We start from the raw sequence: 16,459 nt of genomic DNA, 5'->3' as shown, positions 1-16,459 counted from the left end.
AAAACACCACATGCTCCATGACACAGGTTGCCTGCAGTGGCTGCTTCCTGCAGCTGGACAGTGCAAGTGGAGCGGCGGACAATAGGATGAGGTGCCCTCTCCCTTCTGGCATCCCTTCCCTTAGGTGATGCTGGGGGCATGTGCCCTGCTCATCCATCCCATGTTACACTAGCACCTGTGGCTGTTGCATTATTTTGTCCTTTTTAGCATATCCTGCCAGGAATATTTTGGGTTTTTTGCTTGCCACCTCCCCTTGTTGGTGAGATGACTCATTTGCATGAACTGAGTAATTATGGAGAATACCAGTTTCCTCATCTGCTTCCCTAAGCGCTTCATTAATGGGTTTGTTAGGAACCACTTCCTTTGCTATTCTGTTCAAATTCACCTTGAATGGTAACTATGAGGTGACCTAAAGTATTGATTGCAAGGAGATTCCTTTAGCAATAGTGTTTTCTCCTACTAGAGGAAAAACGCTTAGTTTTAAGATTTGATTCTTGTACCATTTACGTAGAGATATGGGGAGGGGGCACATGTAGTTACTATATAAAATGCATTTTTAGAAATGATTTGCAGCAGAACATTGGCACCACCTGTTTTTGCTCCCGTTTGGTAGCTCTTAACTGCAGCAGCAGCCAGCTGTCACCTCAAACGCATCAAAAACCTGGTGAAATTTGAAAGTACCCCTTCATGTTAGCCTAACCTCTCTAAAACATACTGTTCCCCACACTTAACAAGCTTCTGTTGCTGCTGGTGCAGAAGGAATAGATCCTGCGTGCACACATCATAGAATCATAGAAAATTAGGGTTGGAAGGGACCTCAGGTGGTCATCTAGTCTAACCCTCTGTTCAAAGCAGGACCCTCTCCAACTAGATCATCCGAGTCAAGGCTTTGTCTACCCTGGTCTTAAAAACCTCTAAGGATAGAGATTCCACAGCTTCTCTTGGTAGCCTGTTCCAATGCTTTACTGACCTACTGAGCCTGAAAGCTTGCAGAAAAAGATATTTTTTTGCAATGTCTCAGTTGGTCTAATAAAAGGTATCATTTTGGAACCAAGAGTTCTAGATTTTTGCGTTACTGCCCTAGTGAGCAAGGTTTTTCCTCCCTTGGTACAATTTGAGACCATTGCTCCTTGTTCTGTTGTCTGCCACCACCGAGAACTGTCTAGTTCCATCCTCTTTAACCACCCTTCAGGTAGCTGAAGCTATATCCCCCCTCAGTCTTCTCTTCTGCAGACTAAATAACCCCAGTTCCCTCCACCTCATCTCAGAAGTCATGTGCCCCTGCCCCTGAACCATTTTCATTGCCTTCTACTGGACTCTTTCTAATATGACTATGTCCTTTCTGTAGAGGAGGCCTAAAACTGGGCACAGTGCTTCAGATGTGACACTCACCGGTGTCAAATAGAAAGACATAATCACTTACCTTGACCTGCTGGCAACACACCTACCAATGCAGCCCAGTATGCCATTAGCTTTCTTGGCAACAAGAGCACACTGTTGGCTTATATTCAGCTTACTGTTCACTGTAACCCCCAGATCCTCTTTTGCAGAGCTGCTGCTTAGCCGGTCAGCCCCCAGCCTGTACTGATGTATGGGCTTGTTCTGCCCTAAGTGCAGGACTTTGCACTTGTCCTTGTTGAACCTCATGAGATTTCTATTGGTCCAAAATTCCAATATATTGAGGTCATCCGCAAACTTGTTCAGGATGCATTCCATCCTATCCTCCAGGTTGCCAATGAAGATCTTGAATGAAGCTGGCCCCAGGACTGACCCCTCAGGCACTCTCCCTCTGATACTAGTTGCCAAGTAGACATCGGGACATTGATTACTACCCTCTGAGTTTTCTATCCACCTTACAGTCCATTCGTCCAGCCTGTATTTCCTTAGCTTGCCTAGGAGAATGCCATGGGAGAATGTATCAAAAGCCTTGCTAAAATCAAGGCACATCACATCTGTTGCTCTCCCTGCATCCACAGAGCCAGTCATCTCATCGTAAAAGGCAGTCAGGTTGGTCAGGCATGGCTTGCCCTTGATTAATCCATGCTGACTGTTTCTAATCTTTGTTGTCCTGTACAACCTCCCCCTCTTTCTTCCCTACTTCCTTACTTTCTTAGAACACCAGATTCCTCAAATCAAGGTGGCCATATGGGTCTGGGTTCCTTCATTAGTTCTCCATTTGTATCCTCTTAACCCAGGTCTGTGTACCTCAACAGTCTCTTTGGTTGTCACAAGGACCTGGATGATCACCTAGGCCAGCAGTGGGCAAAATACAGCCTCCGATGCCATTCTATCTGGCCCATGGGTCCCCTAAAAAATTTAGAAAATTAATATTCATCTGCCCTTGGTTCCTGTCATTTTTGACAGGAACCAAGGGCAGTAAGACCCAGGGGAAGCCTGGTGGACTCCCACAACAGCAGGGCCCGCTCAGCCCCATCCTCCCAGCTGGAAACCCCAGTGGGGGCTTCTGGCCTGGGACCACATGGCTGCCCCGTGCTGGAGCCGCAAGTAAGGGGAAGAGGGCGGGGGGGGGGAAGGGCAGGGGAGGACCCTGGGGAGGGAAGGAGCCCGGGGAAAAGTGGCTCAGGGAAGAGCTGAGTGTGGGTGGTGGAGAAAGTGGCCTCTTGCCTGGCCTGTAGCCGGTGCCCCACTCTGCAGCTGCTCGCAGCCTGCATGGGGCCGTCTGTGCCTGCTCCGAACAGCCCCGCGGGCTGCAAGTGGCTGCAGCAGGGAGTGCTGATCACGGGGCAGGGGAGGGGCAGTTTTTCCCCAGGTTCCTTCCTGGCATGGAGGAAAGCAGCCCCTTGCCCGCCCCGTGGCTGGCACCCCACATTGCAGCCACTCGCAGTCCATGCAGGGCTGTCTGGAGCAGGCACAGGCAGCCCCAGGCAGGCTGTGAGTGGCTGCAGCACAGGGCACTGGGCACAGGGTGGGCAGGGGGGCCTCTTTTCCCCACCCCACGCTCAGCACCACCTTGCGACCTGGCCCCACTGCCAGCCTGGGCTCCGCACTGGCTCTGGGCTCACCAGTCGGGGCTGCACGTGGCGACAGCAGCTGCGGGCCCCCCCCACTTGCCGCACTGGGCAGTGTTTGCCACTGCTGTCTCTGGGCTACCCAGTGCATGAACTCCAGGCAGGCAGCAGCAGACCACACTGCCCGGTGCAGCATGCTGGGGGGCCACAGCTGCTGCTGCCGACGAGCAAGCCTGGAGCCGACTTGTAACCTGGCCCTGCTGCCAGCCTGGGCACCAAGCTGGTGCTGAGTGCAGGGAAATACGGCCCCTCGCTCACCCCATGGCCAGTACACCATGCTGTAGCCACTTGCAGCCCATGTGGGGCTGCCTGTGCCTGGTCCAGACAGCTCTGCCTGGGCTGTGAGTGCCTGCAGCAGGGAGTGCTGGCCATGGGGCGGGCAAGGGGCTGCTTTTCCCTGCACTCAGCACCAGCTTCTTCTCTGCTGGCCAGCAGGGGGTCGGGGCTGTGCACTGCCCCCTGCCTGTACTGGGGGACACTGGGAGTGAGTGGGTGGGGAGCCAGTGGGAGCACGGGGCCCGCACTGGTGTCCTGGGGCCAGTGCTGGCAGGGCCTAGAGCAGGGTGGCAGGAGTGTAGGTTCCCAGCTGGTAGGGAATCTGTGGAGCCAGGCCAGCTCCCCCCTCTCCCTGCTGGTGCAGCCCAGTCCGGTTCCACAGACTCCTGCTAGCCTGTGCCCTGCTTTGGGCCCCACCAGTGCTGGCCCTGGGACATTGGTCCCAAGATGGTGACCAGGGGGCGGGGTACCTGTCAAGATGCGGGGCTACCCATGCGGCCCTTGACAGCCTGCCAAAACTGGGTAAGCAGCCCTCCAGCCGAAATAATTGCCTTCCCCTAACCTAGTCCATGTCCACACGTGCATGGACATTTGGTTCCTCAGGGACAATTAGCAGTGGTGCACCTTGTGCTGCTGCTACTTGTTCCCAGGGAACAACTGTGTCACGCATCCTCTGGCACATGGCAGGTTACCCTGTGTGGGGTAGAGGCCAGGGCCAGCACTGGGGTGGCCCCAGCAGCCTTACCTGGGGTCCTGGGTACCTCCTGGGGCTGCTGCCGTGGCGATCTTGCCACGCAGAGCCTGGCTGGCAGCTGGGGTGCAACTCTGGCTGGCCAGGCTCCAGTTTTGAGCGGCACACACTGCCCTTACATTTGCTGCTCCACCTTTTTTCCTGTGGGTTTTTGACCCTTGAATGTCCAGGGGTCAAATAAACCCCCCATGCTGCTCCCTTTGCAGTGTGGAGAACAACCAGACGTATGGTATGTGGCATCACAGTCGTGTCCACAGTGCTGTATGCTGTATGGCTGTACTCCTCTAGATGTAGCCCTAGTCTTTATGTTTGGGGTCACTTTCTATTTTTCACTTCCCATCTACATGTTCCTATCCACAACTCTCCACTATTCCTGGAAGAGAATTATTTACAAATCCTGCAAATTTTTCTTGTTCCTTATAAAAGACTCCTTTTTGTATTGAAGCAAAGTCCACTTGCAAGCTAGGAAGATCCTGCTTGTAGTGGATGGTGCAGTTGCCCATAAATATACATATATTAGACAGCAAAAGTGAAATGAATTACAAACTTGGCTTTGGATGTTCCTTATTTGGTCTTTGAGCTTTAGTGGAGTGCATGCTTACTTCCCGAACAGTTCCTCTATAGCCTAACATGTTCTGTAAAGGAAAAGTCTAGTGCTGACCTGAATAACTCTCCTTCTCCTAGGATACTTTAAAATCTATTCATTTTGCAAGCTTCTTGAATGGGCCACCATGTTTCTTTTCTACATGAGCATGATTTCATGGATAATGTTCATCTACAGAAAATGTTGTGAAAACAAGACCCTTCCCCCTCTTCTTTGGTATTTCACTTTATTATCCTGATGAAGGTTTAAATAGAATCTCCTTAGTAGGTCTTCAGCAAATGTGGATAGTAATGGATACCAGCATTTTGGGGGGTGAAGACTTCACATGGAGTCTAACATGTATCAGGAGAAATTTAGGGTTTTGAGAATCTCATAATTAGTTTGGTAAACTTAAGGATTGTAGGGAAATTAATTTAAAACAGTATTCCACCAAGTGTAACCACAAGAAGAAAGGGAAATGTTTAACAGATACGTCAAGCTTAGAACTTGAATAGGCAATGTGGAGAAATCTGAATGATTATTAGAAGAAAATACAACTATAGGAAAGAAAATAAAATTTGCTTTACGACTTATTCATACATCATAAAACAGTAAAGAAAAGGACACCCTACACACCCCTCTATTTTTTTTTTCCTAAGCTGCCTCTACTGGCCAAAGTTGGGGATGATGAGAAATGTTTATGGTCCTTTATAAAAGGTTGACAAGGTTCCTTGGGTGAATTTGATATCTTTTATTAGAACAACCCAAATGGTTGGAGAATAGTTATTAAGCAAGCTTTCGGGTTCAAAAACCCTTCGTCAGGCTAAGGACGCTGCAGCAGTTGCTGTGTGCTCTTCCTGGATGGAATGAAAAGTAAAGAAGCCAGGGGCTGGGCTGGGCTGGGGAGTCAGTTGCCAGGCAGATTGTAATGTATCAAAAATCCAATGTCTATGTTTAGTCCCTGATCTCTAGTATCCAGCAGGTTGATGAAATGGAGCTCATAGGCTCGTCTCTGGGAAGTGTTGTGTAAGTTTCCCTTGAGGATCAGGACTGAGCGATTGGAGAGAGAGTGGCCCTCCTGTGAGAAATGTGCCCCCGCCGGTAATTGGGTGTTTCTGTCTTTGATGGATTTCCGGTGTGCATTCATTCTGGTGCGCAGTTGTTGTCTGGTCTCTCCTGCATATCTTCCATCAGGGCATTTGGTGCACTGGATGAGGTATACTACATTCCTGGAGGTGCAGCTGTAAGATCCTGGGATGCTGATGGCTCTGTTGTGGGGTGTAGTAATAGTGGAGGTGGTGGAGATGTGGGGGCAGGTTTTAAATTTCTTGTCATGGCACGGTCTGGATCCTTTTGGTGTGTTCTGGGGTTGAGGAAGTTTGCTTCTGGTGATGAGGTTGGCGAGGTTTGGTGCTTGTCTGAAGGCTAGGATGGGTGGCTCTGGGAAGATCTTTTTAAGAATAGGGTCTTTTTCTAATATGGGTTGCAATTTTTTGAGGATTTTCATTCCATCCAGGAAGAGCACGCACCAACTGCTGAAGCTTCCTTAGCCTGACGAAGGGTTTTTGAACTCGAAAGCTTGCTTAATAACTATTCTCCAACCATTTGGGTTGGTCTAATAAAAGATATCAAATTCACCCAAGGAACCTTGTCTGCCTATATCCTTAGACCAACACGGCTACAACCTAAACCTTTATAAAAGGTTGACACTTGCTATTTTAAGGAAGAAAGCTGTAGCTTTACAAAAAAAAGAAAGGAATTGGAGATCACCACCCTTTTACGGCTTAGAAGCTCAAGACATGGTATTAAGTTAATGTTCAGATATCCAAGGGGTTGCCCCCCTTTCCTTGAAGGTGTTGTTTTACATTCAACAGAATTTAAGAAACTGATGAGTAATTTCCAATTTTAGTAATTTTCTTTGTCTCCAGCCCTTGTTTAGTTTTAGTTGAGACTTGATGACTCAATAGGCAGTTTTATCATAGGCTTGGTACATAACATTAAGTTTTCTCTTGTGAAACATTTTAGAAATATAATTCTCTTTGTTGCACTCTTGATGTACAAGATCTTCTCATCTTATTGTTAAAAATCCTAGTTTTAACAAGTGTGTAATCTCAAGTGTGCTGTGTGTGTGCGTTTCTCTTCTGCTTTGGGTTGTAGAGGGCTGTGATGGGAAAAATCAAGTCAATAGAAACACTTCTTTACAATATAGTCAAACAGGCTGTTGATGGATACTATGTTTTTCTAGGTTTAATTTGGACTACAGCCGTCACTATATACACATGGACATCTGTAGTCCAAATTAAAATTGGCTTCTGTCTGAATTAACTAATCCCAATTGAATGAGGATTAAAGTCAGTGCAGACTAGGGCCCTCTGAACTAGGTAATTTAAACTGTATTAATTAACATGTATATATGGTGTTGCTTTTAGGAAAAACAGTCCTTAGGAACTGGCAGATAAGCATTACAAATATCAGTCCTGGAAAGGGAAACTCAGTTGGTTTTTTGCAACATAATAAAGGCTATGAGGCACAAAGATAACACCTTCATAAAGTCAAATGTACCAACAACACCTTACAGTGACTAAGTATCAGTATCCTGACTGCTCCCAGTCCCACCCAAGCATACAGGTTCTGGTCTGTGAAGAAGGGAACTAGCCCCCTTGGGCCCTCCCCCTCTCTACCCCAGACTACACGTTGGCTGAGATGGTCATTAACACTGGAGTCAATTGCACCCGTTATGGCTTCTGGAACAGTAGATCCGCAACAATGTAGCAGTGCTTAAACAAGCTTATTGTTGCCTCCTGATTGCTTCCAACCACAAGTGCACATCAACCCACACACAGGCTGCAAATTAGGTCGGTTAAGGGGCTGATGGTCAATGCTTATTTATTAACCCTTGAAATTTGATTTGGAGTGTGTGATGGAAGTTGGTTAATATGGTCTAGAACAAGGGTTTTCAACTTTTTTTTACTAAATGTACCCCTGGCAACTCCCTTTTTAATAAGTGTACCCTGGCAGGGGTGGCGCATGGCTGGATGGTGGCAGGGGGGAGGGGTGGCGAGCAGCCAGACAATGAGCTGGGGGCAAGGGGGTGGCGAGCAGCGGCAGCACGGCACCTGTGCGGACTGTGGAAGGGCACCGCTGCTCTTGCCCTGCCCTGGCCCTGTTCCTGTGAGGCAGTGGCACTCTGTCCCTGCCCGCCCCTGCGTACCCCCTATGACCTTTCAAAGAACTCCTGGTTTAGAAAATGGTGAGCACGTATACAAATAGCCAGAGTGTCCAAGTTCATCCCCATGTTCATAGTGCAATTCCATTGTTGTGTCTCCTGGAACATGCATACCTGCATCCATACATGACTGTTTTATACCATTAGAAATCTTTTAAAAATGAAACACTGCAAAAATGACACGTGATGTCAAGAGGAGGTGGCCTGTTTGTCTCTTAAAATTCCTTGACTACTTCATTTAACAACTCCCTCTCTCCAGCGCTCACTTACATTTTGATCTTCCAATTTCAACAGATCTATTAGCAGTTGACTCACTCATTTTAGGCTCCATATACTGGCTCATTCAATGAAACCTACTTCTGCAGATACCTGAAGCCTTACATCCAATACATGTTTTAGATAATTTGGAAATGTAATATGTTATCTTTTTACTATTAAAACTTAAGCACATTTTCTTAGTTTGCTTCAAGTTTTTTTTCATAAGGTCCTGTTTATTCAGCAGCATATACATACCCAGTTCAGCATGTTTAAAAACTATTTTTAATTATCCAAACAGAAATGTCTATTTAATTTGGACTTGAATTTAGTGTAAAGTAGAAACAGGAAAAAAGTGCCCAACATTTTCTACCTATAATTCCTTTCAAACAACTCGTATGAATATTTTCATCAAATGTAACTTGTAGGCTCAAAGAAGATACAAAATCCAGAGGGAAATCAAAGAAGAAGCCCTTGAAAATAGGGATTTGGAATGGAAGGATCAGGTCTACCATAACTATAACACTTCACCAACAACACTATGCTTATGTATATATTAAAAACAATATTAACCCAAACTGGACATTTCTAACGTACATTTGGAGTTGCCGTACATTTAGATTCCAGCTAAACCTGTGTGAGATGCATCTTTTTATGTAAGATTTAGATTGAAATGGGCTGACAATGTGCTAATATGACCAGTACATTGTTTTAATTGTCTGAGGACCCAGAGGACTATATCTTTATGAAAAAGCAGCTGCTTACTTTCAGGGAATTAATAGTAACCTTTTACACTATCAAAAAAACTGAGTGGAAAGCACTGTTGGCTGCCTACATTCAGATTTTATTTTTGCTAAAGTAGTACAATTTCATCCCTCTTGAAAGACAGCAGTTTAAAAGTGATGGGTTTATCTTTTCTTCTTTGTCTCTTGTCAGCTACAACCTAACCTGTCTCATTGGTTACTTGGGGAGGTGGGAGATAATTTTATTGTGCCACTCTCCTGTCTCTGAAATGTAGTCCTCCTGATTCCAGTAAATCATTTTTTTTTTTTTTTTCCTGTTGATTGACCCAGTTTACTGTGCAGTGAGTGGGAGTATGTGTTATATTCCCTGCTGTCCAGCTGGTAGTATAATACTATGAGAGGAGAATGCATTTTGAGTTCCAACTAATTGTTTAATAGAAACCAACAAGTCAAGATGTCTGTAATTTATATCTCTGATTTTTGTAAACATCCTTCTTAATCTAAATAAAAATTTGGTGGGAAGAGAAGTGTTAATCACTTAGTGCTATGCTAATTTATGAGTTCTCTAGCCTTCCTTCAGTTTCTGTTAAGTTCTCTAAAACTTTTTCTCCCTCTATTTCACAGTGGTAGTCGCTCTTCTAAAACATTTAAACCAAAGAAAAACATTCCAGAGGGGTCTCACCAGTATGAGCTACTAAAACATGCAGAAGCCACGCTTGGAAGTGGTAATCTCCGGATGGCCGTCATGCTGCCAGAGGGGGAAGACTTAAATGAATGGGTTGCAGTTAACAGTAAGTCACTTGATCTTTTCCTGTGGGAGGTGGACAGCAAATGTGGCCTAGTCATGAACAAGGACACCTGCATGTTGGGTTTTTCTTCATGCACAACCATGTGTTGTACTGCAATTAAAAGAGCAAAAGATGGTATAATTTAGAGAATTCACAGCAACTAAATGTCTCAAAATAAATAACTCCCTGCTATGTATGTTGAAAATAGAAGTTTTCCCCAAACAAATCACTGCTTTTTGTGGTTAAAACCAAAGTATTTGTTCATAAACTATGTGAGCTCTGAAGGGGAAATGCCAGTGCTGTATTTAGCAAATAGCCGGTAAGGTGCCACCTTAGTGTGACTTCAGTCCTTTGGGGTGTTTGTACACATGCTCTGGGAGCGGTGCTTTAATTAGAGTGGCTCTGAGAGCTGCTCTAATTAAAGCACCCTGAGCATCTTGTGTATCAGTGTCCCTGCACTTTAAAATGGCAGCGGGGGCACTTTTATCTAAAGCTCATTTGACAAGTTTTAGATAAAGTGCTCTTGCTGCCATTTTGAAGTGCAGGAAGGTTGATGCACGAGATGTGGGAGGTGGCTGGAGCACAGTAATTGCCACGTTCCAGCAGACTTGATAAATTGAGTCTACTCCAATGAGCTGGAATTCCAGCACGTCGGAGCAGCCCCCCTGCTCATGTATAGGTACCCTTAGATTCCAGCTAAACCTGTTTTACTCAACAGCATGGTTATATCTTTCTATTATACCCCAGGGGATTATGCAAAGAAAAATTCAAAATTACTCGCTGAGTCCCAGGGACGGCAGATCGGGTCAGACCAAGCTGGCTTTGAGCCAGCATATGTGGTTTGTGGCACTGCAGGCAGGAGCTGTGTGCCATTGGGCCGGGTGGGCTTAATGCCTCTGTGGGGCTTCCAGCATTCCAGCGGGAAGCCACACATGGAGGCACAAAATTATGTGCCATCAGGCCAGGCTGTCTCCGTGCCTCCACATGTGGCTTCCTGCTGGAATGCTAGAAGACCCATGTGGAGGCACAGAGCTGGCCAGCCCGGCCCAATGGCATATGGCTCCTACCTGCTGTGCCATGAGCCTCATGTGCACAGAGCCAGCCTGGTTTGGGTTAAAGGCATGCACTAGTGGGCCATCCAGGACTCAGCCGGAGCTGTGGGCCATCGGGGGGCTCTGCGTGCCATGGCCATGAGCACCCCAAAGGCTTGCTGCTGCTGTCGCCACCATTGGCAGCAGGGGCTGTGCACCTTGGGGAAGGGGAGGGGGGGGAAAGGAAGGGGTGCATGTGGTGGGAGGCCCATGCCCACCCCACCCCCCACGTGCAGCCCCAGACCCTCCCCCCCTGCAGGCAGGAGCTCTTCTTCCCACTTAATAGCTGTCTAGTCATGTGCCACTGTGCTCAGTGCCTCCACATGGCACAGAGCCCACCTAGGTTAAATTATGCAAAATTATGCAATTTTGCATGGTCATATATGTTATGTGCAAAATTGCATGGGTGCATAATTGTATAATTTCCCAGGGGTGTATTTCTGTGGTGAGTTTAAATCTTTGTTTGGATGAGTAGTTAGGGCCAAGTCTAAAACAGATGTTAAAATTGCAAACAGATATGTGGAAAAGCTTTCCGTCTTCCCCTAAGAAATGTGCAGGTGTTTCTTTACAGCATTTCCAATATTACTCTCTTGTTCCCACTGCTGAGCTGTTAGCCTATGCTTTGGTAACTTTTTGATTTGATTATTCTAACTTCCTCCTTTCTGTTTCTCCTGTTTGTCTGTCTCTTCTGAGCCAGTCTGGGCAAAACAGAGACACCCAAATGTATCAACTGCCTTCTTTGTGCCACCCCTCTTGGTCCCCAGAGCTTTCACACAACAGGCTGCCAGTGGTTGATGACTGAATCTGTCTCCTACATTGGAATTCTGATTTTTTTTTTTTTTAATTGCTGTTTTTGCCTATCATAATAGTACTGTAAATTCTCCTTGTTCTGAATGCAGAGTAGGGAGTGAGTTCATCTTAGCTTGAGGGACCCAAACAAAGGAAGATGAGGAAGCCAGGAACTGCCGTGCCAACTGTGACCACTGGTACATCCTGTCTGATGTCGCATTTTACAACAAGCTAGAGGAAAATGGGGACTGCCCAAATTAGAGAAGTGTGGAATAAGCTTTTACCAGAGGATTTTTCTTTTTTATTTATAAGTGTCTGGGCTCTTTGTCTAATGCACTGAAGCTCTTCTAATGACATTGTGGATGTTCTTGTTATCTATACAGATATCTAGCCTCCTTTCTTCATCTAGATATATTTGGTCTTTAGTTGCACAGGTCAGTTGCTATTTTTATACAGCTTTCACCTTCCAAATTTGTTGACGATCCCACAAAATACATGTTTTCATAAAACACTCGTAAAGGATTGGGGAAGTCCTATGTATACAGCAGTTGTGAAAGCTCTCATGGGAACATGGTGTTCGCATTTTCATAGGTAATAAAGATAGCAAACTGGTACAGATATTATGCAAATATTGTCAAAAGTCACAGTTATACATCTGGGAATAGAACCCAAGAACCTTGTTTCTGTGTCTTTTGGCTGTACTTTTTGGTGCCTTAAAGTTTGTGTCATCTCTCCCAGCTATATATTTCATCCAATAAAAAATATCATGTTCTTGTAGTGGTGTAGTAGGTCCTGGATCATTTGTATCTGAGTGGCTGGCATCCTGCTTGGCTCACAGCAGGTTGCTGAATTAAGGACAAGCTGCTCAATTTGCAGCTTTTCTTTTGTAGGGTGCTGTTTTTCCACTCAGCTAGAGTGGTCCCGCGTTGCTGGTAAGAGAAGCAGTACCCTTTGAAATTAAAAGCCACAGCAAACACCTGAAGCAGCTCAGCAGTCCTGCTCAGTTGTCTGTTGTGGCCCTGTGTTCCCCCAGATGTTTTGCAGGGAGATTAGGAATTTAACACTTTGAAGTATCCAGGTTCTACTGTACAAGTGAAACAAATCACTGTATTGTATCTTTAACCCTGAATGAAAGGGAGTTAATGTAACAACATGTTTTACTGTATTTGAACATGCATATATAAGACCTACATCATAATGGCTTATGCCAGTGTCATTTGATACCAGCATAATTGTTACATTTGTCCACCCTCTTCCTTTATTTGGCAGGCAGTGCACATCTTCAACTGGAGAAATTGCTTGTTTTTTAAAAACAAGCACCAAAAAGGGGAAGTGACAGTGCCAAAGAAGAAATGGAATAACATTTTGTTTACTTGTCACACATTGGTAGTTTTGGAGGTTGGGAATTTGTTTCATGGCCTCTTGATACTCAGAATGTAGGCCCAAGCAATGACAGTTACCTTCACAAAGCCCATGTGGTTTCAGATGCATCTGCTTTTAAACAGGCATTGCTGTTTGTGGCTTTTTGGGAGTGGGGTTGGAAAACTTCAGGGCTCTCAAAACTAGAAAGCTCAAAAATGGCTGTAAGCTACAAGAGCTGCACAAGCTTTTTGATATTAAAAGATGCTTTGTTTTCCCAGCAAGTCTTCCCTTTCTGTGACTGCTTTTCCTCAGCATGTCTCACCAATTGTTATTGTTGTGTTTCCAAAGGGAGCCTGCCTATTGTGAAAGATAATATGCACCTAAGCATGTGATCCATCAGGGTTTTTATTTATTTATTTATTTATTTTCGAGTTGCTTCCTTTTTTGGTGCTTGTTAGTTATACAGCGGCAGTTTGCAGCCAAAGTACAGCATCTGCTGAAAAATAGGATGCGTTAAAAATAAGTAGCAAGAGTTTGTAGGTCATTAAGTTGCCATGTCGTTTATGGAGCCTAAGGGATCTCTCCTTCCTCTTTTATCAACCCCCTCCTCCCAAACTTCCATCACTCTGCGAGGCAATATTTTAGCAATCCTTAAATTCTGGGTATGCCAACACCTTTTCTATTGCACAGCTGCTCAAAAGGAACAACCTTTAGAATAAGTGAAGACTGTTGATGTTTGCTGTTGAGCTGTGGAGGGTTTTGCACTGCCTTGTCTCAGCCTCAGTTTTGTATCATTTGTGTCATGATGCTGGACCTGGGAACTTAATATTATATGTGAGCTTAGCAGTATCCTACTGGTAGGACTTGTAGGAATGTAGCATTTTATAACTGACAACTCTAAAAATGTTGCCTTTATAACTAGGGCTGATAGTACAAACATGGCTATCTGAATGCTTCAGAGATTAGTTAGGAGAATATTCAGCCACTTGCACATCCAGAGTGAAGAGCCTGGTTCTTATTTGAATTTTCATTCAGATAACACATGGCACTAAAGGGCCTCATTTGTCTGTCCCCCCTCAGTGAATGAGGGCAATAGTTGAATATATGGGTTCCATTTCCATAGGGAAATGGTTAATGACAATGGCATTGAATCAGAGGCATCACCCAATTAAAATAGACAGTGGAAGGTCATAAGTCTCTCATCACTGTTGTTGAGTCTGCAAACACACTGAAACGTGGCAAACTTTGCATCTGTTCATTTGTCAAGGCTCGCTGGGCAGCCAGGAGAGCTAGAAACTTCTGTTCAGCACTGCAGAGCAATTCTAGGTTCAGGAAACTGCAGCAAGACATTGAAGATTACTTTTGAAAGATGGTTTCTATCAGTACCTGTCATAACAGGTGGCACTACTGGCACCCTGGCTGGTCTCCACAATACAAGTGCCATGGCACAAGCTGAATGTTGAGATTAAACTCACTGTCACTGTATGTATGATTCCCTCAGCTGAGGGCCAAGGCCTGTTTGTGGAAAGGCTTGAACTGCTAATGCTGGCTATGCTAGCACTGTTACTGTTAAGAGGGCTTCATACTCGAATGGAATTATTCTAGCAGGTATCACGAATAATACATTTCCACAGATTTAAAAAAGCTTCTGCTCTTGTGGATTTGTACCATTTTGGGCTGGGCTCACCCAGTAGCAGAAAATGTTCTTTTTATCCCAGGAACTGTTATCACTGCTGGAAGAATTCAGTTGCCACTAGTTTAAGATCTGCTCTCTAACATGTATTTTGTCATTAAAGCTTTATCTTTAATTTGGCCTGCGTGTCCTAGTACTCCTCAATGTTCCTTTGAGTGATGTTGGAGCACCCTGGGGAGTATCCAGGGCAATCAAGATCAGTCAGTTCAAAGAAAAAGGAAGCTGATTTGTATACATTTTTTTTTTTTTCCATAGGTAAAGGAAGAAATTGATTAGCTTGGAGTTAGGATACCAAACACAGATTCCTGATTTTTAAAAGGCAGTGTGCATTTAGTGTCCATTGGCTTCATAAGTTACTGCCTGCAGTAAGAACTGCTTAGAGCTTAGCAACTCTGAACATTTTGTTACCTTCTTAGAAGCCTAACTTGTGACTCCTATTTAAAAGTCACATCTAGGATAAATTGAATATCTTATTTCTCCCAGAGCATGTCACAGGACACCACTGGAAAAACAAATAAATAAATAAACCAAAGAGCCTGGTTTGTTTTAGGGGAACATACTTTATGGTCTAACTGAAAGTTCTTGATAGAAACCAGAAAAACAAAGCTAATTATATGGCATAGTATTTTAATATAATTTTCACATGTAATGCCTTGGAGTTCTTTGTATGGCATTTATTTTTGGAAAGCATGATCATTTTTATATAAGTTATTTAGGGACTTCAGGGTCAACTAATAGCTAAACAGTTCATCACACTTTGGAGTTTAAACTGAAAAGCTTTAGCTGCTGATTTTAAACATCTATCTTCAACAGAATGAGTGCAGCTTTGAAAATGTAAATATCTCCATTAAAGAGTTGGATGAGTAAATAAGAACTTTCCTGGAGTTGTGACTTTTTTCTGCTATATTTGAAATGTCAGTGGCTTAGAATAGCTGGGAGTGTGCAAGAAACTCAACACATGGTGGATGTTTTGTTTGTGCCCCACATTGTCTTGATAACAATGAGGTTAGGATGTCTCGTCCCATAACCCTGCTCAGCATCCTGTATTTCATAACTGAAAATGCATGAAGCTTGCAGTGTTATTAAATTGCTGCCAAACTGCTAATTAATTGTTTAAATACTTTACAGCTGTGGACTTCTTCAATCAGATCAACATGCTTTATGGAACCATTACAGATTTCTGTACAGAAGAAAGCTGCCCAGTCATGTCTGCTGGCCCAAAGTAAGAATACTTGTTACACATCACTGAGAGTGCAACTTTTGATATCAATCGCTTTTTGAAAATTTTACACACTGATCAATTCCTTTAATATAAAAAACCTTATGAAGCTGAAGGAAATATGCTTTGCTTGTTATAAGGTAAAGAGGGCCTAAAACTTTATGTAGGGGGAATGAAAAGTTCCCTTTGGTCTTCAATATAAAATGTGTTTTTCTTTTTTGTTGGAGACTACACTGGGAGCATGTCTTTCTGATACAGGTGGATAACTCTTAGTCCATAATTGCATTGTTAGAGAAATTGAGAGCTTCTTTCTTAAATGTCCTAAGTAGATATTGAAACTGTAATGAAATATTTTTATAACTGTGTGCATAAAAATCCCTACTCTCAGTTGCTGAAATTTACACCCTTGATTCCTGTCATTTAATACTTTTATCAAATCTCAAGCTGTTTAATGTCTTCCAGAGTGGAAAATACATGAATTACTAATAAACTTTTCCTTTTAGGCCATGTTTTTATAGAGCCTAAAGAAAATAGCTTTACTTGTTAATCTACCTTTCCCTCCCCTGCCATACATGTCTTCTTTTGTTTAATTTTGTTCTTAAAAATGTCTGAAGTCAACAGTGCAAACTCCTGGACTGCTTGAAATGTAACGGT

At 44.2% G+C, this 16,459-nt stretch overlaps 1 protein-coding gene across 1 annotated transcript in view; it reads left to right on the top strand.

The window, feature by feature from the left end:
- Positions 1 to 16,459, top strand: part of MOB1B (MOB kinase activator 1B) — a 94,089-nt gene that overhangs the window by 52,867 nt on the left and 24,763 nt on the right. Inside the window, exons 2-3 of the mRNA XM_014607382.3 lie at positions 9,488 to 9,654; positions 15,715 to 15,808. Coding sequence (XP_014462868.1) covers positions 9,488 to 9,654; positions 15,715 to 15,808 — 261 coding nt within the window. The remainder of the gene's footprint in view (positions 1 to 9,487; positions 9,655 to 15,714; positions 15,809 to 16,459) is intronic.

Source organism: Alligator mississippiensis, chromosome 2 (assembly GCF_030867095.1).
Source record: "Alligator mississippiensis isolate rAllMis1 chromosome 2, rAllMis1, whole genome shotgun sequence".
Classification (NCBI taxonomy): Eukaryota; Metazoa; Chordata; order Crocodylia; family Alligatoridae; genus Alligator; species Alligator mississippiensis.
This window is presented reverse-complemented; position numbering and strand designations above follow the sequence as displayed.